This window comes from Lutjanus erythropterus, chromosome 24 (genome assembly GCF_056507025.1).
Source record: "Lutjanus erythropterus isolate fLutEry1 chromosome 24, fLutEry1.hap2, whole genome shotgun sequence".
Classification (NCBI taxonomy): Eukaryota; Metazoa; Chordata; class Actinopteri; order Lutjaniformes; family Lutjanidae; genus Lutjanus; species Lutjanus erythropterus.
The window spans coordinates 19,069,019-19,092,500 of record NC_139340.1 but is presented as its reverse complement, the minus strand read 5'-3'; the positions used below and the strand labels follow the sequence as shown (position 1 = coordinate 19,092,500).

Sequence of the window (23,482 nt, the reverse complement as noted above, 5' to 3'; positions counted from 1 at the left end):
TTCAATTCTGCTGGAACTCGACGTTTTTAACTTATTAGAATTTCTAAACCAATTTTAAGTTTCACTTCTTATTACAACCATAAACTAAACTTTTTGGTTTTTGGTTGCATCTTCTGTAAGGGTTCCACTAGGAACCCTTTCAGAGGGTTCTACCTAGAACTCAGCATTAAGGGCTATATGAAAGGTTCACCCAGAACCCCCTTTGAGAGGGAAGAACTATTCTATGGTATAATGGTTCCATCTAGAACCCTTCCTGAGGGTTCAATCAGGAACCTTTCAACCTTCTAAGGGTGTTAACAAGAACCCAGGGGGTTCTACCAAGGACCTTTTTTTAGTCCAAGCATTTTATTGAGATCTACCAAGAACCTTTTTATATTCAAAGGGTTTTACTTTGAACCCACCTGGAACGTTCTACATGGAATGTTCTATTTAGAATATTTTAAATCCTAAGGGCTTTTATCTAGAACAAACCCAGGAAGGTTCTACTAGGAACCCTTGGTTCTTTAAGGAATTCAACAATACTTCAAGAACTCTTTCTTTCAAAATGGGTTCTTTGAATGAAAAGGGTTCTTACTGAAGTAAATGGTTGTGGGTAGAACCTCAGCCCTTCAGGTAGAACGTTTTTGGAACCCTTCAGTTGTGTTTGATGTTTGCGTGCAGATGAAGGTGGAGGGGCTACAGGACGACGGGGAGTCTGGTTCTGTGTCTTCAGCAGACCGGACCTCCGGCGCCGTCGTTCGGTCCGGCGGGACGGCGGCGTGCAGCCCGGGTTCCGCCGAGCGCTGCATGTCCCGGCTGCTGAGCGCGGTGGAGAGCGAGCTCCAGGCGGGGCGGGAGAAGGGCGACCCGACGGAGCGGGAACTCAGGGTGACGCTGGAGGACGCTGAGCTGTGGAGGAAGTTCCAGCACATCACTAACGAGATGATCGTCACCAAGAACGGACGGTAACCACGACGACGTCTGAGTGTTACGTCATTTTTGTCCTGTTACATCTCGTACTTTTCATCCTGTTACGTTGTTTTCATTTCGTTATGTATTTCTGTGTTACATGTTTACATCATTTTCATTTTCTTACACCTTTCATGCTGTTTTTTTTTATTGTTTAATTGTTTATGGATCTTTTCTTTTTTTAACAGTCATTCTTGGTTGTTATGACAACTGGCGGCTGGCTGCAGTATAGGTCATAAGCCCCGCCCCCTCCATGTTAGCAGATGGGTCATGGACCAAACTCAAACTGACATGGCTTTAAACTAGGAAGTGAGACAGGGGTCCTTAAGGTGTAGCTCACCTTTTCTATGCCTGATTAAATCTGGATTTTGTTGACAGAAATCTGGGTCCAACATTTTCATTAAAAAATATATTTTAAAAAAAGATGATTATAAAAGCACATTTTTACACCTGTGTTATCAATATGTATGATTAGTTTGAGACTTAAAATGAGAAATGAATGGCTGATTGATGACGGGGGAGCGGACAGACATGCGCTCCAAAACAAGAAATCTGAGGACGTCATCTTGGACTTTGATCAACATTTTCTGACATTTTATGCACCAAACAACTGATTGATTAATGGAAAAAATATTGTCAGATTGATCAGAAGTTTAAAAACAGGTGTATTGCACTGTATTTTCTAGTGTTAATGTCAGAAATTTGAATAAATGAATAATTAAAGGACTGATTTTTTTAAATACTCTAAAAACTGAACAGAGTTTGGTTGAAGGCTGAATTCTACTCAGTGAAACAAAACATTCTGATGATAAAAACAGAACTTTATTGATTTATTTCCTACAAATGTTTGTGGGCTGCGATGTTTGGGAACCGGTTGGTTTTCAGCTGAGAGGACACTGCTGTGACGCTGTGTGTGTGTGTGTGTGTGTGTGTGTGTGTTTGACTCCTGAATCTGATCCTGTTAAGCGGGGTTATTCATTAGTCTCGATAGCAGCCGCTAACGTCGCCTGTGTGTGGGGGGTTTTTTGTGCTGAGCCGAGGCGGGTTGACCAGTCGCGCCCTGCGGTGGGAGAACACTCCATTCACACCTGCAGAACGCCACTTCAACCGCTATTACTGCTGGAGAGCAGCCTGTTTGTCTCAGCGTGGCGTCAGACGCGGGAAAAACTTCGATACGATGTCAGTTTTTATCCACAGAAGGTGAAACACGTGGCGGAACTTCTGCTTTACTTGAGTTGTTCCATTTTCTGCTGCGTTCTGCTTCTGTTCCACCAAACCTCAGAGGGAACTTTTCACAGCTGAAGTCAGAACTGATTTATCACGCAAAACACGTGAAGAACTTTAAAAATATGAAGCAAGATTCAACATTCAGCATTAATTATCAGAAAATAAATCACTTTTTCTTCGTTGTTTAAATGAAACCAAATCATTTCTAATATTAATTTGGACTCTTTCTAATTTCTGGTATTTTACAAACAGAGAAATCAATGAGAGACAGAAGAAGCAAAAAATCTGCTTTTATATTAATGTGTCACAATCTGATGATGACATCGAGTACTTTTACTGCAGAATACTTCAAGATTATACTTAAATACTTTTATTAAAGTAACATTTTGAATCTATACTTTTACATGGAACAGAGTATTTGTACAGTTTGGTATTTTTAAAATACCTTCACTTCCTCTGAAACTAACAAACTGAATTATTAATTATTAATTAATGTCTAAATGAATTTTAGATACATCATGAGAAGAGTTTAAATATTATTATCATTATTTTAACACCTTTTTAGTCACTAATGTAATGATAATCTGACAGCATAATACAAATACACACACATATATATATACATACATGTATATTTTTAAGTATTTATATGTGAAATATATGTAATTTGTTAAATGCTTTGGTTTGCTTTATTTTTTTTAATTTCTAAATTTCACAACTTTAAACAATTTAAAAATGTGAAACTAACAGCAGCTGCTGATAACAGAAGTATAAAGATCTGTCTTTAAAGTTGTGTTCCAGATGATTTAATCAGGCATATAAAGGGTCAGCTAAACTCTAAGGACCCCTGTCTCACTTCCTGTTTTATTAAAAAAGCCAAACTCTGGTTAACGTTCTATTTTTAGACAAATGTATTCAATAATATTTCTTTCAGCTGTGTCTCGGCCAGAACGTGTCGACTCTGTAGTTCTTCTAAATCAAAGATCAATAAATAAAAATGTGTGTTTTGATTAACATGAAGAGACTCTGACACTTTAACAAATAAAATGGCTGCTCATAATTGAACGTGTCATCATGTCCGTGCAGCCGAATGTTCCCGGTCCTGAAGGTCAGCGTGTCCGGTCTCGACCCCAGCTCCATGTACTCCTTCCTGCTCGACTTCGTGCCGGCCGACGGCTGCCGCTGGAAGTTCGTGAACGGGGAGTGGGTGGCGGCCGGCCGGGCGGAGGGCCGCGGCGAGGGGCGGGGCCACGGCGGCATCTACATCCACCCTGACTCGCCGAACTTCGGAGCTCACTGGATGAAGGCGGCGGTGACCTTCAACAAGGTCAAACTCACCAACAAGGTCAACGGAGGAGGACAGGTGTGTGACAGTTTACTTGAAGTTTTGACATTGATGGTTGAAGTCCAGCCTGAACACACTGTGGACGTGTGTTTGAGTGAGTGACTCAGGGTCAGAGACGACAGGAAGTTGTGAGGCTGTGGCTGCGGCCCCTCAGTGAATTTTAAAGGCTTGGTTCTAAAGGGAACAGGACTGACCTGTTTGATCAGGAGCTCAGGACGACGGACGACCGATCGATGCATCTGAGAGTCGAAGTTTGATCCTAATGAGCCGCAGTGATTGAGAGGCCGCTGGTCTGTTCCAGCAGCTCAGGTTGTAGGTTTGTGTGTTCAGTCCTCTTCATCATCATCATCATCATCATCATCATCATCATCATCATCATCATCATCATCCTCACTGAATTTTGATGACTGCGGTCCAAAAAATAAAAGTGAAAACCTCAGAGAAGAAGAGTTTGACCAGCTCGGTCTGTAGGACGGTGACTGGAGACTTTGAGGTTCTGTAGTCAGTCCTTAACGTCCCCTCTGTGTTGTGAAGGTTTGGGTCCAAAACAAAAAGTGAGAACCAGAACTCGACGGTCAGCGACAGTAGTCCAATCTTTAAGATGATGGTTTAGGACTTTGAGACTGAGGGCTAAATTTTAAAGTCCAGCCACCAAAGGAAAGAGTTAAACGTGCTCAGAGGCTTCGGGTACAAAGAACCACAAGCAGCTGATCATTTGACAGCTGAATTATTATCTAATAGAAACTAAATTTAGTTTGATACTAGAGACTGATACAAATGTTTGTCCAGTGTCTCTGTCACCTCTCAGGTAAATCAGTGTGTCAGACAGACAGTTGTAGAGACTTTGTTTGACGGTCTGGTGTTGGTTTCAGACCTGCTTGAGGATCAGACTGTCTTCTACTGCAGTAAAGTACAGTAGAGTTCAGAGGTCGTCTGCCTGACATACAACAGCGTCTTCTTGTGGTCCAGTAAAGGACAAATATTTATCCAGTTCCAGTTGGTTGGGAAGAAAGTTTTGTGTGTGTGACACACTTGTGTGGTAACGGTCTCGTCTGTTTGGAGAGACATCATCCCTGACGTCTTCTTCAGCGAGACGATGTCTCTCTGCTGTATTCATCTGAATACAGGTCAGAAAGTTTTTGCAAATCATAAAATATCAGAAAATGGTGAAGAATTAATTCTGTCATATTCTTGTCCATTGAAAAATGGACCCATGCGCTCCGTTTGGACCTTTTTTTAAAACTCGTGATCATTATACATAATAATTTTTAGAATGATTTTAAGTTGAAAAGTTCTTGCAAATCATTGCATCCTGTTTTTGTTCACGTTTTGCACAGCGTCCCAGTTTGACACTGGACAGAACACAGAACACAGAACGTGTACAGAACTCTTTCTTACATTTGTTCAGGTATTCATTCCACCTCCGTCCTTCTTAAGTTTTCTTTCTCTTATTTTTATTTTCGTTCTCTCCTCTGTTTGCTCTTTTTTTTTCTTGTTCCTCCTTCATGTTTCTTACCACTCTTCACTCTTCTGCTTCTTCTTCTGTCCATTATCGTCCTCTCCATGTCAAGAGCGTCTCTTCCTCTCTCGTCTCTCCTCCCCGTATTGTGCTGGAGTGGGCGAGAGACTACCGCCTCTAATTAGCCACTTCAGTCCCTCTCCTCGCTCACTTCACCTGCTCGCCCCCTCGTAACCACGGGAACGGGATAAACAGCTCTTAATTGGCCGGCAGCAGTTTAATGCACTTCCTGTCGAGAGCCGTTCACCACTCAGAGAGGCCTTCACACACACACACACACACACACACACACACACACACACACACACACACACACACACACACACACACACACGTCCAGCACTACAAAATTGGCAATAATGTTGTTTATATTTACCCCATTATCCCTGTCCAAACACACACACACACACACACACACACACACACACACACGCGCGGGCAGCAGTAATGCAGAGTTGGAACAGAGAGCTCAGCCATAATGAAATAATTGCTCAGCTTATTTGTACATTATGGTAATTATGTTTTTTACTGGGAAATTAATTTACCCATCATGCTTCAGATGGACGAGAGAGACAGAGAGGTAAACTATATTCAAACACACACACACACACACTCCAGCTAATGTGGGCACTGCCAGGGTAAACACACACACACACACACACAGACAGACAGCGGCGGGGTCAGATGTGAAGCCAGCCTCTCAATCTGAATAGAAAACAGTTTGTTTTTGTGTGTCGGCCTGGAGAGCTCGGATTGGTTAATTGGGCCTCGTTAGTGAGGGGGAAGAGGAGGAGGAGGCGGAGGAGGAGGAGGAGGTGGAGGTGGAGGGGTTGATGGAGAGATGGACGACAGATGGATAAAAGAGTGTTTGGGCCAAAAGACAAAGATGGCTCCACTCCACAAACTCTCCTGCAGACTGACGGACAAAAAAACGACACCTGGATCTGATGTTTGTTTTTCATTCATTCAAAAGTACAAACTAGTTCTCAAACTTTGGTTTGACAAAGTACTGCTGAAGTACTTTAGAAAATACTGACAGTAATACACACATCTGTCACACATGACGGTAATCTGACTCCACCGCGAACAACAAGACCGTCTGCATCAGAGAGACTGACCAACAACAACAACAACAACAACAACAACAACAACAACAAAGTGTTGACCACAGTGTGTACAAAAGACACAAGAGCAACATCACATTCAAGCAGCTCCTGTATGAACAGGTATAAACAGGTGCATGAACAGGTATAAACAGGTGTATGAACAGGTGTATGAACAGGTGTAAGCAGGTGTATGAGCAGGTGTATGAACAGCTGTATGAACAGGTATAAGCAGGTGTATGAGCAGGTGTATAAACAGCTGTATGAACAGGTGTATGAACAGGTATAAGCAGGTGTATGAGCAGGTGTATGAGCAGGTGTATGAACAGGTGTATGAACAGGTATAAACAGGTGCATGAACAGGCATAAACAGGTGTATGAGCAGGTGTATAAACAGCTGTATGAACAGGTGTATGAACAGGTGTAAGCAGGTGTATGAGCAGGTGTATGAACAGGTGTATGAACAGGTGTATGAACAGGTATAAACAGCTGTATGAACAGGTATAAACAGGTGTATGAACAGGTGTCTCACTGTGTCCTCAGATCATGTTGAACTCCCTCCATAAATACGAGCCTCAGCTCCACATCGTGTGCGTCGGCTCTCGTCACCGTCTGGTTTCCAACGTTTCCTTCAAAGAGACACAGTTCATCGCCGTCACAGCCTATCAGAACGAAGAGGTACACACACACAAAAAAACCCATAAAAAACAGTGTTGTTCTTGTGTTGCATCACTTAATGATTCAGTAAAGGGTTAAATTAAAGATCAGTTTGACCCTCAGCTGTAACACTGGTTGTTTTCTCCTGTGTGCAGATCACAGCTCTGAAGATCAAATACAACCCGTTTGCTAAAGCTTTCCTGGACGCTAAAGAGAGGTACGATCATTTTCTCACAACTACAGAAACAATAATTATGATTTTGGCCTTGATGCCCCAAAAAGTTTCACTTACTTTACTTGCTGTTTTTCATCTAGTGATCAATCTGACAATAATTTTTCCACTAATCAGTCAGTTGTTTGGTCCATGAAAAATGTCCAGGAAGACGTCCTGAAATGTCTTGTTCTGGAGCACACGTCCACGAGCTCCACCTGTGATCAATCTGACAGCAGCAATTTAACGTCCAATTAATTTCTAAACTTTCTCTATGTCAGAAACAGCTGTAGTCAAGTTCAGGAGTGAAAGTACTTCTTCCTGTTCTCTGTTAGTGTTTGTATTTGAACGAGTGAGTGTGTGAAGCAGCCAGGTGTCGGTCAGCAGACACTTAGCACTTAGCATTTCTCACCAGGATACCAGAGGAAGTTAGCATTAGCAGGTGATTAGAGAGTCATTATCAGCTGCTCAGAGCTCCACGTCTCACTCGTTTGGAGCGATGGTGTCAAGTGAGACAGATACGGAAACCACACACACACACACACACACACACACACACACACACACACACACAGTTTGATTTATCCTCCTCAGGAACCCAGGCGGACGGGGCTTACCGGAGTCACTGGAGAGTCGTGCTGGGATTCAACCCTGTGAGTCAAAACTATTTAATCAGCCTCTGTTTGACTTGGAAATGTAAACATTTTATTTTATTTCTTTATATAAATATACTTATAAAATATACAGCATGTACAGGGTAAAAAAAAGGAAATGTTTTTTTTTATTCTAAGAAGAATGACAGAAAAATTTTCTGCAACAAACAAATATGAAATTTTACAAGAAAAAATATTAAGCTAGTATTTTGTGCTTTTTAAATATATATGTTATATATGTTCATATATATAATGTATAAAACCTGTACATGTAGTGTGCATAGGTCTGCAGACATAGGTGTGTGTGTGTGTGTGTGTGTGTGTAATTATACTGTATAGATATTTTAACAATTTAAATGTTTTATTGTGTTTCATGTAAATGAGAATTATCAGAATGATCAGGATGTTAAAAGTATTAAAACAGTGAATTTTAAATTGTCATAATTAAGCTGTAGACGTGTTACATTTTTTTAACAAAAGTCTAAATATTAAAGAAAAATAAACGTCACGTGTTGTCGTGGTAACTGAACATCTCTGCTGCTGCTCTTCAACATCAAATCCTAAAATCCAAACTGATTTTCCTTCATGTGACAGTTTGGCTGTGACGTAAATATGTAATTTAATTATAAGTTATGTTAAAAAGGTTGTACAAAAACAAAGCAAATATAATATAGTGTATATATTATATTAGGTGTACAGATGTTCTTATCTGTGTGTGTACTGCATATACAGTTTTTATACATGTAATTTATTTTAATGTCATTTATAAAAACTGTACATGTAATGTATTTATGTGTAGCACTGGTATACATATACAGATATTTATACTTATATGTATTTATATGTGTATACTTATACATATATATTTACAGATTTAAAAAAGTAAAATAAATACAATGATGTCATTTCCTTTGTTTTGTGTCCTTTGATCTTTGCAGATGTTAACAAAATCCAAGATGGCCGCCAATGTTTTATTGTCTGTTCTACTACATCATGTTCAAGTTATTGATTAGTTTTAATATGTTCTGCTAACTGTGTGTGCGTGTGTGTGTGTGTGTGTGTGTGTGTGTGTCAGGTTGGTCACTGTGCTCAGCTGGAGGAGGCGGAGCTTTTTCGTATGGCAGCAGCCTCCCGCTGACATCACATCATCACCATGGTTACAAACACCACGGTTACCCAGGGCGACACACACCTTATCCCACCGCCTACCTGCCGCACCGCTCACACTCCTCAGGTAAGAGTGTGTGTGTGTGTAAACATCTAAAAACAGTTTTATTTTTGTTTAAATGTCATAGTTGTCATTATAGATTTACTTGTATAGTTTATATACGTTCTGTATGTATTTAAACCTGAAACAATGAGGATGTTTGTTCATATAAAATATTACAACAATAAATAAACACATTATACATGTATTTATATACAGTATGGATACACACATCTATGGACATTTACATAGAGTTTAATATACATTTATTTGTACAACAAATGTTGACTTAAATACAAACACAGGAATATACACACACTAAAATACATTATTTACTGTTTATAAAACTACATTCATAAACATTACACACATTTATTTACAGTAGTTTACATACACTGTAACAAAAACAGTTATTTTTACAGTAAAATACTGGCAGCTGTGGTTGTCAGAACTATACTGATAAATTACAGTAAAACCTTTTATACATTTACAGTAAAAAAAAAAATATTGATACCGTTGATTTTATGGTTTAAAAATGTGCTCAATTTGATATTTTACCATAAAAAAACGTTTTAACATTTTTAAAAAAATTGTTTTACATGAAAATTGTTACCAAAACAGCCACAAAAACTTCCACCTTAAAATTTCAAATATAGAAACTCTTTATTTGAACAAACAGTAACAATTTGCTGAGAAACCTTTACGCTTAATTTGAGAACATCTTGAGAACATTTAAGTGCATGTTTTGGTACAAATCTAACCATAAAGTGATATCAGGGTATCATTTTCACATTATCAAAATAAAATCATCCCTGAAGGAGAGCAAAAGTTTAAAATCCAAAGAAATACTTTTCCTTGTGACTGCAAGTAAACTTTAAAATATAAGACTTCACTTGAGAGAAACAAGTCAGATACTTAAGGAATGTTTAATTATGCAGAGTTCATGATGATACTACATGCAATAACAAAAGACGGACAATTAATTATGAAGTCACTATAACTTCATTCATACTTAATAGATCATCAACTAAGTCACACACTTAATACGTTATTTGATATTTGACAAGATCAGCTTGATGAACACCTGAATCATTATGGCTTTATGCCTAATAGAATTTGTTGGTCACCTGATGGTATTCAGTGTTTCTCCTATAGTGTATTTGGCAGGACGCCCCGCCCCCCCAACAGACGCCCCGCCCCCCCAACAGACGCCCACACAGAAATTCAAGTTGTAGATTTTTTTAAATTTCATTATTTAATTTATATTTTAAAAGGGTCTATAACATGTGTTCTTTTTATCAAATAAAAAAGCTAACTCCTCGGTGACGGGCGGGTCCCCCCCCCCCCCCTCGCTCACAGCAGACACTGATGCACCGGTACAGACACACCCACCCACACTCAGAGAGCCGAGGAGAGACAGTTTCCCACCATTACGGTAAAAAAACAACAACAAACAAACAAAAATTGTAACTGGACGATGGAGGTTCCCCAGCTGTTCAACCCGCCAAGCAAAATATCAGCGTTTTTTAAACGAACCGTACGTGGCGAGGCGGGAAGCACAGGTAGCTCTGTGGCCAGTGTTAGCCAAAATGAGAGCATCTCTCTCAGCCCCAGCTCGAGGAAACACTGGTATTATTTTGTTAGCGAGTTACACTTTTATTGGCGCAGCCTGCAGCACACTGCTGAGCTTAAAAATATCTGATCATATCATATTCAGTCTATTCCCTTCAAAGTTTTAAGGAAAATTAAGGTGGTGTCCATAAACTTTTATACAAAAAAAAAAAAAAAATCAAGCCAATTTAGTCAAATATCAATGAACATATGAAGTAACTGAACTAAGAATCCTCGATTGATGATCTATTAAAGTCGAGCTGAAACAGCAAAATGCAAAATGCATCCTTCATTAGTGCATGAAGTAATTTAATATGAATTATGTGAGTATTACTTAAAGGAATAGTTCACTTTAAAAGAGAATTCATTCATTATCTCTTCACACTCATGCTGATGACAAATCCAGAGCAGTTTTTTTTTTAATCCACAAAACACTAACAGCTTTCAGGATTTTTCCAAAACAATGGAAGTCTATAGAGATCTGTGGTAAAAAGCAGATGAGCAGTTTGGAGACATACAATTATTTTTATCATGTTTTATTACTGATCTGTATAGACTTCTGTTGTTTTGGAAGAAATGCTGAAAGCTGTTTTGTTCTGTAAAAAAACGACACTAGACTTCTCATGTGCATGAGGGTGAGCAGATAATGTCTGAATTTAACTTTAAAGGGAACTGTTCCTTTAAGTATATGAATTGTATACCTCCAGTTAAGTGTTGACATTTTAATCTCAGACATTCCTGGAACTAGAAAATTTACCTCAACTTGTTTAAAGTACAAAACCAGTGTAGTAAAGCTGAACATGTACAAACTGTACAAGACAATTTATCTAGTAAAACTATGTATCTGCAGTGTATCTAACATCCAGTGTACATTTTATCATATAATCCCTCAACATCACTGGAAGGTCTGAGATCAGAGACTTTGGTACCTTTCTCTGGATTTATTGAAAAGAAACACCTTTATGAGAGAGAGAGAGAGAGAGAGAGAGAGAGAGAGAGAGAGAGAGAGAGAGATCAAACACCTTGCATTATCTAATATTATAAAAAGAAAGACATTTGACCGTTGGAGGAAGTCCAGTGTAGACCGTAGTTCCACTGGTAGAGTACGTTGAAGCAGCAGTAACTGAACATCAGCCAGATGTGAAGGAAGTGATGTGATCGTTGACGACCTCTTTGTCGATGCTCAACATAAATGTCTCAGCGGCAAAGCAGGAGGACCCTAAGAACAAACAACATGAAAAAAAAATTTACTTTAATGACAAGGGCTTCAATATCAAACGGTTAATTATTTCAATATAGGATGAGAGTCATACAATCTACTGAACTTGTAATCAGGCAAAATGTTAGCCAGTGTCTCAAAGTGGACTACAAGCTAACATGAAAGTAAACAAGCCAAGAGTAAAGTGTGTTAGTATACTGGTGGAGAAAGCTTGGTTCAGTTTTCTTACCACACAACAAGGCCGGCTGTTGGTGGATCACTCTCCATCTGAACCTCCTCAGCACAAAATGGAACAGATGCTCTTTCTTCAACAACGTTTTGAATGGGAGACACTGGAAGAAGATGCTGTCCCTGTAGTTTCATGTAAAATATACATATAGTTCTCAGATACAGGTCGCTGAAATTAGACCCATCCCCTGCAGTGTGTTCAGCCTCCGACACACAGGCAGGTTCCTGTATGGTGGAACCTGTAGTGGAACTCAGTGTGTTTCTCTGGACGTCCTGCTGTCCTCCTCCTTTAAATCACGCTGCCGTTCACAAAGTGACACGCTGCATTTTAACGGCGTTAACGTCACGTCCTGAGTAACGGTTAGTGTTCTGTTGTGATGACGACAGAAGTGCGACTTTGAAAACACCTGCTTACAACTTGTTCCAACACATTTAAATAACGTTACATGTCGGGGTTTATTGCGGTAAACGTTTTCTCCACATATGTTACAAGGATACATGTCCGACAGTCAAATACACGCAGGTTTTATTAGCAACAAACACGAGCAGCGCGGTGAGCTAAACAGAGGCTTCAGCACATAGACGGATCCCGCTTTAGCCCGCCAGGCGGGGATAAACCATGCGGTAAACCCACACCGCATGTTTCTACAGCAGTCAAACTAATGAAACGATGCTAATAATACACTCTGTCTCCTAAATACGTCTGAACATGTATTACAGACGTTTCCAGGCTGTTATAAAAGTCTAATGTAGCTAGACGTAAAGCGCATTGTTCGCTGTCTGTAATGAAAACCTCTTCATAAACCGAATAAACACGATTCAGTTAAAGTCTTTAACTGGTGTTGATTTACTCACCGAGGAAACTTCAGACTGCTTCAACTTCTGCTGCGGCAAAGTCTGAAACATCCACACCGCTGATGACGAAGCTCCTCCGGCGAACAATGCGGAAACTAAACTCACCGTGTCCGCTGGTCGGAGGTTCACAGGTCACAGGTCACAGGTCACACGTCACGGGAGTCAGATACGATGCGCTGATTGGTCGATTTGAAATTCGGCGCATTAATATCAACAAATGAACAATCCCGAACTATACGAGAGAAATAGTCAGTTTGGAGGCGCTTTTAAAATCAATCAGATGGTTTTCATTATATAAATTGAATTTACCTCTGGATGGTAACTGAAGAGGGACTGTAGTCCTCCAGAGAGAACAGAACACAGACTAATGTTTTAATATTTTTAATATTTTAACATTAAAATGTAATTGATCACAAAACCCAACATTTGACTTTATGATGTAGTATCACAGTAAACTAAAGGGTGAATATGGAGGCCTTGTTCCTTTTGGGCTGTTTTAAATAAACCTGGCAAAAATTTCTACAGACTTTTTTTTTTTTTTTTTACAGTGTACATATTATCCGGTGTACAATATATATGGGACATAAAATATTAGTATACAACATATATAATATATAAGCATTTATAAACACACTTTACTGTAAAATAATAATAAATAATTAGATATTTATTTACAGTGTATAAACTACAAACATTTACAAATCTTTTTATTGTTTAGAGACACTGTTTATGTAGATAAAATGATCAGGATTGATTTACATATTTAATTGGGCTTAATTAGTTTGGGTTCATTTGCATATTTAATTGGACTGAATGAAAGTATTGACATGTTGTGTCAGTTTGTTTGTCTGAAGGAGTTCAGGTGTTGTCAGACGGATGGAGCAGCTCCTCCCCTCGTCCTGCCTCCTCCTCCTCCTCCTCTTTGTCCTCCTCCACCTCCCTTCCTCTGACCAGCAGCGCTCCTTCCTCACAGCCTCCTCCTCCTCCTCACAACTCCAGGTGAGGCACCGCCCACGCCCTTACATGGTCAACAGGAAGCCCACCTGTAAACATGCTGTGTATAACTCATGTACCTGTGTGTGTTCAGTCAGTATCCCTGTCTGTGGACCGTCGGATGCGGCGAGCTAAGCCCCGCCCACTCACCCTGCACCGCTCTCCACGGACCAATCAGCAGCGAGAGCCTCATGCAGCCGCCCAGTCACGGACGAGTGGGCGGTGCTGGATGGCCACCCGGCCCCACCCACTCTTTCTGAGGAGGGATGTGATTGATTGGTCGATTACTGGGAGACGATTGGTGACGTCTCGTTGACACTGATAAACACTGGTGATTGGTGGAAACCAGAGCTCGACCAGTACTGGAATTCTGTGTCTGACACTGAGGAGGATAGTCAGGATCTTTGTTCATTATAATTATAAATAACTATTAATTAAAAACACACACACACACACACACACACACACACACACACACACACACACACACACAAAAGGCCAAACCTGAACTGAGAAAAATTATGTAATGTAAATAAAAAGCTGCCTATCAAACTAAAAAATAAAATAAAATAAATAAAAACAATCTGCATTATGTTCAGTAAAAAATATCGGACAACATATACGTGGATACCGATTCAGAGCGATACAGCGGCTCAGCTGTAAGTCAGTGGCTTCCACTATGATTTTTGTTCATCCTGGATTCTGTTTGTCTTCAAGCTCAACAGACAGAACAAAAAGACACGGAGAAAAGACAGACAGGACAGACGGAACGAGACGGAAAACAACGTTAAAGACGTAATGATGAAAGAGACGACAGATTACAGCAAAGACATAATGAGACGTAACAAGACAAGAACTACAGAAAGACTTAACAAGATGAAAACAATGTGAAATATATAATACATATATATATATATATATATATATATATATATATATATATATATATATATATATATATATATCCATCATTATTCTGTTGATCATTTAGTTTTGTTACATATTTTTCATCTTGTTATGTGTTTCTGATAAAAACATTGAAATGTTGACTTTGACAGAGTTGGACATGTCCATCGGTCTCTGAGACAGAAACAGGAGAAGACAGAGTTCAGGTTGAACAAACAACACAGTTACACTTGAAGCTTTTCTTTAAATCGCGTGTAAATAATCATCATTTTCTGTCAGCAGTCAATAATCAGAGAGAATCCGCGTGTCAGAGAGAGAAAATACTCGGTGATAAAACCACAGAATGTAAAGACACACCAGTGTTCATGCTGATATTTATGGTGTTGTGGCGCCATCTAGTGTCCATTTCTTCACCCTGCGGCTGCTCCTCCTGTCTGTCTTCATTCTAACAAACAGTCCATCAGCTGCAGAAACTGATCAGTGATTGATATTGAAGTTTCTGATCACAGTGACAAAGTGAAAGTCAACGTTCTTTCAGCTGCTGCTTGTTGCTTCTTTGTTGTTTCTCTGTTTCTGATTGTTGCTGAAAAAAAACAAACGAAATGTTTCACACAAACATTCAATAAATGAAAGTCCTGAATTCTTCTTCTGCTCCATGTTATTTGCTGCTGCATGAATTTGACAGGTGAGACGGGAGGACAGACAGCTTCCTGTCATTGTGCTCTGTGTCAATAAAGGTCTGAAGGACAGTTTGTTGGTGGTATTTTATTTTAACAAGAAGAAGAAGAAGCTTTAAGTTGGACATACAGACAGAGGAGAGCTCACTGCAGCAAAAACTGAAACACCTGCATTTTCTCCACTTTAAATGAAATTTATCTCCTCAAATATGGTTTTAATAAAATTCACCAGAAAGTAGTAAAACTTCATTTGACAAAACAAGAACATGACAAATAAACAGAAAGATAATAAATCAAATGTTGCTTTTTTAAAAGTCAGAATTAAAACTTTTAATGAAACAAAAGTCACGTGTGTAAACCGTCAAGTTAAAGAGTTACACTGTTAAACTTTTTGAATGTTTTGAATGTTGCCAGTGAGAAACTGTAAAAAAAACTTTACAGTCAGTAAAGTGTACGTGTGTTTTACAGTGTGATCATCACGGGATCATTTTACAGAATAACATCTTTACTGAAACTTATTTTTACAGTGTAATGTCTTTACCACAGTGTTTTTTTACAGTATGTTACTCTTATCTCCGTTACAATGTAGCAGAAAATACAACATACAATTCAAACTGTTGCAAACACTTTGTTAAAGAATACAGATGAACCATAAGTTAGTGTTTTTCAGCCTGATTTGATTGGTCAGGTCTGTGGTTGGTAAAATCATTTTAAACCTAGTTTTGTTAACCTGTGATCAGAGCTGATCTCAGGCCTTTCCTGCAGCTCGGTCTTACAGTTGTTTATGTTGTGAAATCATTCTCGTGTTCATCTCGTCCTTCTTAACTTCTCTGTTTGACATAAAGAAAAAGAAGAAATGAAGAACACTCACCTGGACTCACCTGTTCGTGGCTCCTCTGAAGGTTCGGCTGCCTTCAAGTTGGAAATTCGGCGGAAATTCGGCGGAAATTCGCGACGAGAAATGAGCGCAAACGCAAAGTGATTTCGGACGGTTTGAGCGGTTGTTGTTTTTGATTTTTGGGTTTTAGGTTAGTTTTGTTTGTTTGTTTGAACACACACACACTCTCACACACACACAGCGTGGTGACGTACCTCAGCTTGCCGGAGTTCGATCCCACGGCTCCACAGTGGCGGTCGGCGTCTTTCCCCACTGGACCATCTTCAGTACTGATGAAGTCAACGAGGATCAGACTGATTGATGTCCTGCTGTCCTGACACACAGACACCGTGGACACTTGACACAGACACCTTGTCCTCCTGGAGGACCTGGATGGTCTGGAGGTTTGAGTCTCTGCTGCTGCTGTGTGTCTTTTAGCTCCGGAGGTCATGAGTTCAAACCCGCTCTGTGGACATGAGAGTCACAAAGTTCACATATTTGTAGAAAAGTAAAAAGTAAAGTACAGATAAATATATAAAACTCCATGTAAGGACAGTAACACAGTATTTGTACTCAGTTACTTTTCATGTCTGTGGTTCACTGCCTGAGTTGTTAAATGATTATCTTCATTTAAGTAAAAGTAGAGGCATAAAAAGTTCTATGAAAAAAGTTTGTATGCATATGTATATTATTATTATTATTATTATTATTATTATTATCATTATTATTGTTGTTGTTGTTGTTGTTGGAATACAGAGTAATTTATCTGCAATAAATATATTGAAAGATATGTAAATCAATGTATGCAGAAATAAATGAAAATGCTTGTAATGATTTTGTATTTTTATGTGTCATATTTCACATGTATTTTTGTTTTATGACTCTCTCCTGACTCCATGGACTGAAAGTTAAACATATCAAAACAAAAGAAACACGTGGTGTCACGTGACATGCTCTTATTGGTCTGTGCAGAATCGATCAGCGGTGATCGCAGCACAATGCATGCCGGTTACATTAGGTACGTTCGAGATGAAGTGCGCCTCGCCTGGAGAGACGAGATCAGGCGGCCGCAGCAGGAGGTGGAGACAAAAAGCTGCAGTCAAGTCGGACAGTTTTCAACAGACTTAGGAGAGACTAGAGGAGGAGACACGAACATCCTGTTAGATCACCTGTAGGTTACCTGTAGTCTGCAGATCATGATCATAGCTGAAGAAATAAAGTGCGTTCTTGATCGCTGATTGAAGTTAAAATAGAAGAGATCCTCCCTTTGATGCTTGTAACATCTGTTCTTTTACCTGCCTTGTAAAGAACTAAACTGTTCTCTTGATAAATCATATATATATAACCTTTATTATTATCAGACACTAAATATCTGCTTGCTGACAGATTAAAACTTCATTGCAGAACAGAAGACTGATATGTCCACCATTAAATATTACAATTACACAGAAAATTAGTATTTTATACAACACGTGGTGTTTGTTGTCAAAGTTAAGAACCAATCAGAGCCTGTCAACTTGTCGATCAGGTGACAGCCAGGTGTTTGCAGTCGGTGGAGGGCAGCTGCGGCGCCTGGCTCTACAAACTGCGGCCGCCTCGATCTCGTGAGGTTATCGTTGCCCACGTGTGCATGACGTCAGAGCAAGTCGGGATCAAGTCGGACACAAAGCCAGGCGCCGCAGCTGCTCTCCACCTGCAAACACCTGGCTGTCAATTGATCAATGAGCTGACAGGCTCTGATTGGCTCTTAATTTTGACAACAAACACCACCTGTTATATATAATACTAATTTTCTGTGTAACTGTAATATTTAACGCTGGATATATCAGTCTGATGTACCGCAATGACGTTTTAATCTGTCAGCAAGCAGATATCTTGTGGCTCATAATAATTAAGTTATATATATATATATATGTATATATCTGTGTGTGTGTGTGTGTGTGTGTGTGTGTGTGTGTGTGTGTGTGTGTGTGTGTGTGTGTGTGTGACTTATCAGAAGAACAGTTTTAAAGTGTTTTACAAGGCAGATAAAAGAACAAATGTTCCATGTAACAGAAGGAGGATCTCTGTTTCTACTTCAATCAACGATCAAGAAAATACTTTATTACTTCGTGGTCTCAAACTTCAGGTAACCTACAGGTGATCTGACAGGATGTTCGTGTCTCTTCCTGTATTTTCTCTGAAGTCTGCAGGAAACTGTCAGACTTGACTGCAGACTTTTGTCTCCACCTCCTGCTGCAGCCTCCTCATCTCATCTAGTCTCCAGACGAGACGCAGTTCATCTCGAACGAACCTATTTTCTTGAACTGCAGGTTGGTAAAATCCAAAATGCATCTGTCGAGACTTTTATTTTCAGGGTCGCGGGGGGCGGAGTCTATCCCAGCTGACTTTGGGTGAGAGGCGGGGTTCACCCTGGACAAGTCGCCAGTTCATCACAGGACTGACAATCACTCACATTCACACCTACGGGCAATTTAGAATCACCAATTAAAACCTAGCGTTCATGTCTTAGAACTGTGGGAAGAACCCGGAGAGAACCCACGCAGACACGGGGAGAACATGCAAACCCGCACATAAAGGTTCTTCCCCAGCAAGCCGGGGATCGAACTCAGGACCCTCTGACTGTGAGGCGGCAGGGTGAACCACTGCACCACCGTACTGCACGACTTTTAATTAGATATATGTTTATATTATATATGTTTCCTCTTATTCTGAAAAACTACTAGCGGAAGGGCGACCTTACCAACCCGGAAGTTATTTGATCTGCGTCCCTGTACAACAGTCCGGCTCTACTGAGTGAGTGATGGGCTTTATTCTGGATTAAACGTCATTTTTTAAAGTGAGTTAATATTTTAACATTTTTTATTAATCAGTTCGTTTCGACTTTTTGTTTGTTTTGTTTCTGTTTGTTTAAAATCAGATTAAACTGCGCGTTTTAACCTGAAGTGGATGAATGAAGCCGTCAGTTAGCATGCTAGGCTAACTGTCGTGCTGTGAAGTTTGAGCTAATAATAATACAAATATGTTAAAAATATGTATAAAAATGTTAATGTTTGTAGAGATAAATCGATAACGTTTTTGAAGCAGCTCTAATGTGAATATTATCAGCTTTACTCTGAAAACTGAACAAAAACCACAAAATATTCATATTTAAGACGCAGAAATAAGAGAATTTTGCCTTTTTTTCTTAAGAAAATTACTTCACCCAAATAATTAATTATCAAAATACGATTAAATAATCAATGAATCGCTGCAGAGCTCAGATTTTTGTTTTCCTTCACTGCATGAATCACAAGACCTGCATTCTGGTTTAAAGACGGAAAATAATAAAATTATGAGCCCCGTCATTTTTATGTGAAATACTTTTAGTTATTGTGGAAAAAAATACAGAATTTTCAGAAGTTACTGTCAGACTGATCACGAGTCAGAATCGTGACTGTTTTCTCAGATGATTGTTTGTGTGTTTTCAGGTTGCAGAAGGACGTCATGGCTCACATCACCATCAACCAGTACCTGCAGCAGGTAACCTCTTTCTGTGTGATGCTGCCTCACCTTCACGCTGTCTTTCCACCACGTGACCTCCATGGCGGTGCCACAGTATTCACGCATCTCTTCTTCTTCTTCGTTTGTGTTTCCCTCCTGCAGGTTTACGAGGCCATCGACAACCACGAAGGCTCGTTCTGCGCTGAGCTGCTCTCCTTCAAACACCCGCACGTCGCCAACCCACGGCTCCAGGTGAGGCTCCGCCCACTCAAGTGGAGACACAGCGTTGCTAGGATACGGCCTCACCTCTGTCTCTGTGTGTGTTTCAGCTGGCCAGTCCAGAGGAAAAGTGTCAGCAGCTTCTGGAGCCGCCGTACGACGAGATGGTCGCAGCTCACCTCAGGTAGGACAGCCAATCAGGTCATTAGTCTATTGATTATTGATTATTTTGAGAACAGAAGTCATCAATGTGACCTGTTCTGTGATCGACAGATAAACTGATGATGAGTGTGTGTGTGTGTGTGTGTGTTACAGGTGTACCTATGCAGTGGCCAATCACGACTTTGTTGAAGCCTACAAGTTCCAGACACTTGTCGTCCAATATCCTTCATGATGAACACACACACACACACACACACACACACACACACACACACACACACACACAGTAACTGTAAAACAGCTGAAATCAATAATCAATAATCAGTGAGTGTTTGTCCTTGACCTCTCACATCTTTCCTGAGGGCCTTCCAGTCCCACAAAGAGGAGAACTGGTGAGTACACACACACACACACACACACACACACACACACACACACACACACGCTCATTAGCCTAGCTTAGCACAAACACTGGCAGCAGGTGGAAACTGTTAGCTTTGTGATGTTTCCCTCAGGACACTTCCTGTTTTGTCTTATAGAGCTGATGTGAACACGCTGCCTGTGAACGCAGCATCATTGATCTGTGTGTGTGTGTGTGTGTGTGTGTGTGTGTGTGTGTGTGTGTGTGTGTGTGTGTGTGTGTGTGTGTGTTTCAGGGCTCTGCCAGTGATGTTCGCTGTCACTCTGGATCTCAGGATATTTGCCAATAATGTAAGAAACCTGTGACATGAACCACAGAGATGATGATGATGATGATGATGATGATGATGACGGTGTGTGTGTGTGTGTGTATGTGTGTGTGTGTGTGTGTGTGTGCGTGTGTGTGCGTGCGTGTGTGTGCAGGCGGAGCAGCAGCTGCAGAAGAAGAGTAAAGGTCAGCCGGGTGAGATGTTGGAGAAAGCAGCAGAGCAGCTGATGAGCTGCTTCAGAGTGTGTGCCAGCGACAAGTCAGTACACACACACACACACACACACACACACACACACACACACACACACACACAATATACAAATATACAAACATAAACACATTTATGAGGGATGTAATGAAAAAAATGACGACATGAAAAACTACAACCACAAACAAAACAAATGCAGCCGTCATTTTATAAACTAATGTAAAAATAATGAAATGTTTTTATCATGAGTCTATAATATTCAATATATTGTTACATCTCCAGTAATATTTATATTAAAAAGTTGGAATATTTACAGAAAAAGTCATAATGTTTACAGAAGAGTATTTGAGTAAAGTTTTGAAGTAGTGATGTAACGATAAAGACACTGGATTAAAGTTCTTCTGTTTCCTTCTTTGATATGAGGCTGATCTTTCAGAGTCTCGTCTCTGTTTTTTCTCGTTGCAGTCGAGCCGGGATCGAAGACTCCAAGAAGTGGGGGATGATGTTTCTGAGCAACCAGCTCTTCAAGATCTACTTCAAGGTCTGAGCTGACTGTGAGCCGCTTATTGATTATTGATTCAAACTGATTCAGGACATACAGAGACTGAAGAAGACATAATGCTGCGGAAATTACAACCAAAATTCATTTAAGGAAAAGAGCTTTGATATTATGACCTCAGTCAGTCACTGATTAATTATTGATTTTGTTTTGTGATGGATCAGATCAATAAGCTGCACCTGTGTAAGCCTCTGATCAGAGCCATCGACAGCTCCAACCTCAAGAACGACTACAGTCAGGCTCAGAAAGTCACCTACAAATACTACGTGGGCCGTAAAGCCATGTTTGACAGCGACTTCAAACCAGGTAACTCCTCCTCCTCCTCCTCCTCCTCCTCCTCTTCCTCCTCCTCCTCCTCCTGCTGTTCCACTCTCGTTCCACTTTGCTCTGATTTGTCCAATTTGGAGAACATTTTCAAGACAGTCTGAGGGTCAATCAGACACGGTGAAGACATATACTGATGGTGAAACTGTCTCTGCAGCTGAGGAGTTTCTGTCTTACGCCTTCCATCACTGTCATCGTTCCAGTCAGAAGAACAAGAGGATGATTCTCATCTACCTGCTGCCCGTCAAGATGCTGCTGGTAAAAACTCAGCTCGACACTTTTAAACCAGTTTAAACCAGTTAACGTCCTAGTAGAGCCAGTATGACCGCAGACTGTTGCTGCTGTTTCAGGGTCACATGCCGACTCATCAGCTCCTGAGGAAATATGACCTCATGCAGTTTGCAGACGTCACCAAAGCTGTGAGGTAAGCAGAGGGTTGGCGGCAGTGACACAGGAAGTGACATCACGCTGGGTGTCAGGTGTGCTCACAGGTGTGTGTGTGTGTGTGTGTGTGTGTGTGTGTCAGTGAAGGGAACCTGCTGCTGCTGAACGAGGCCTTGTCCAAACACGAGACGTTCTTCATCCGCTGTGGGATCTTCCTCATCCTGGAGAAGCTCAAGATCATCACCTACAGGAACCTCTTCAAGAAAGTGTGAGTTCAGCTGCAGCACAGCGCCACCTGCAGAAAAAAACACCAAAATAAGAGCTACTACTGTAGTGTGTTTGTGTTATTGTGAGACTTTAATGTTTTAAAGGGTTAGTTCAGTTTCAGTCTCACAGCAACACAAACACACTAACAGACGGAGGCAGCAGCAGAACATCTCCTGTGTTCTCTGAGATAAAATCACTGATTTTATGAATGGAGTTTGGTTGGTTTGCAGAGAGTGATGTTAGTCTGATATAAAGTTGGTTTTAGTAAAGCGGTGAAAATATTCTAAATATAGCTCACATTTAAACTCTCAAACGTGTTTGAGCCCTCTTGATCTTGGCGCGTATTGATGACATCATCTGTCTCCTGTCTGCAGGTACCTGCTGCTCAGGACTCACCAGCTGCCTCTGGACGCCTTCCTCGTGGCTCTGAGGATGATGCAGGTGGAGGACGTGGACATCGACGAGGTGCAGTGTATCCTGGCCAACCTCATCTACATGGTGAGAACACACACACACACACACACACACACACACACACACACACAGACGAACACTCATCTTCTTCTGTGGTGTTTCTGTCTCCTTTCAGGGTCACATCAAAGGTTACATCTCCCACCAGCACCAGAAGCTCGTGGTCAGTAAACAGAATCCATTCCCTCCTCTCTCCTCGGTCTCCTAGACTACGTTACCCACAATCCCCCACAGGAAACTTTGTTTTCATTTGATTCAATTCATGCTTTTTTTTATTTTGTACTGTAAAAATGTTGTTGAATAAAGCAGATGCTGGTTTGTACAGTGTGTGTCTCGATCATTGAGCCAAACATTATAACAAAAACCAAAGATGTAGTTTGATGACATCATGAAGTAGTGTGGGATCATGGGAGTTGACTGAGACAGAAATCGAGTTCATAGAATTTAAGACAAATGAAACGACCTGGAATAAATAAGA

General features: G+C 40.4%; 2 protein-coding genes across 2 annotated transcripts; both read left to right on the top strand.

The window, feature by feature from the left end:
- The first annotated feature begins 637 nt into the window (after positions 1-637).
- Positions 638-14,211, top strand: LOC146305022 (T-box transcription factor TBX19-like). Its single transcript, XM_084714125.1, has 8 exons — positions 638-944; positions 3,262-3,538; positions 6,686-6,820; positions 6,955-7,016; positions 7,605-7,663; positions 8,739-8,897; positions 13,623-13,782; positions 13,871-14,211. The coding sequence occupies exons 1-8, from the start codon at positions 661-663 to the stop codon at positions 14,034-14,036; spliced, it is 1,302 nt and encodes a 433-aa protein (XP_084570251.1). The 5' UTR covers positions 638-660; the 3' UTR covers positions 14,037-14,211.
- Positions 14,212-18,934: 4,723 nt separating this feature from the next.
- On the top strand, positions 18,935-23,326 carry pcid2 (PCI domain containing 2). Its single transcript, XM_084714124.1, has 15 exons — positions 18,935-19,075; positions 19,707-19,758; positions 19,882-19,971; positions 20,049-20,122; positions 20,254-20,314; positions 20,446-20,492; positions 20,757-20,811; positions 20,944-21,047; positions 21,465-21,540; positions 21,723-21,864; positions 22,040-22,140; positions 22,233-22,306; positions 22,409-22,534; positions 22,908-23,031; positions 23,123-23,326. The coding sequence occupies exons 2-15, from the start codon at positions 19,723-19,725 to the stop codon at positions 23,210-23,212; spliced, it is 1,200 nt and encodes a 399-aa protein (XP_084570250.1). The 5' UTR covers positions 18,935-19,075; positions 19,707-19,722; the 3' UTR covers positions 23,213-23,326.
- Positions 23,327-23,482: the final 156 nt, after the last annotated feature.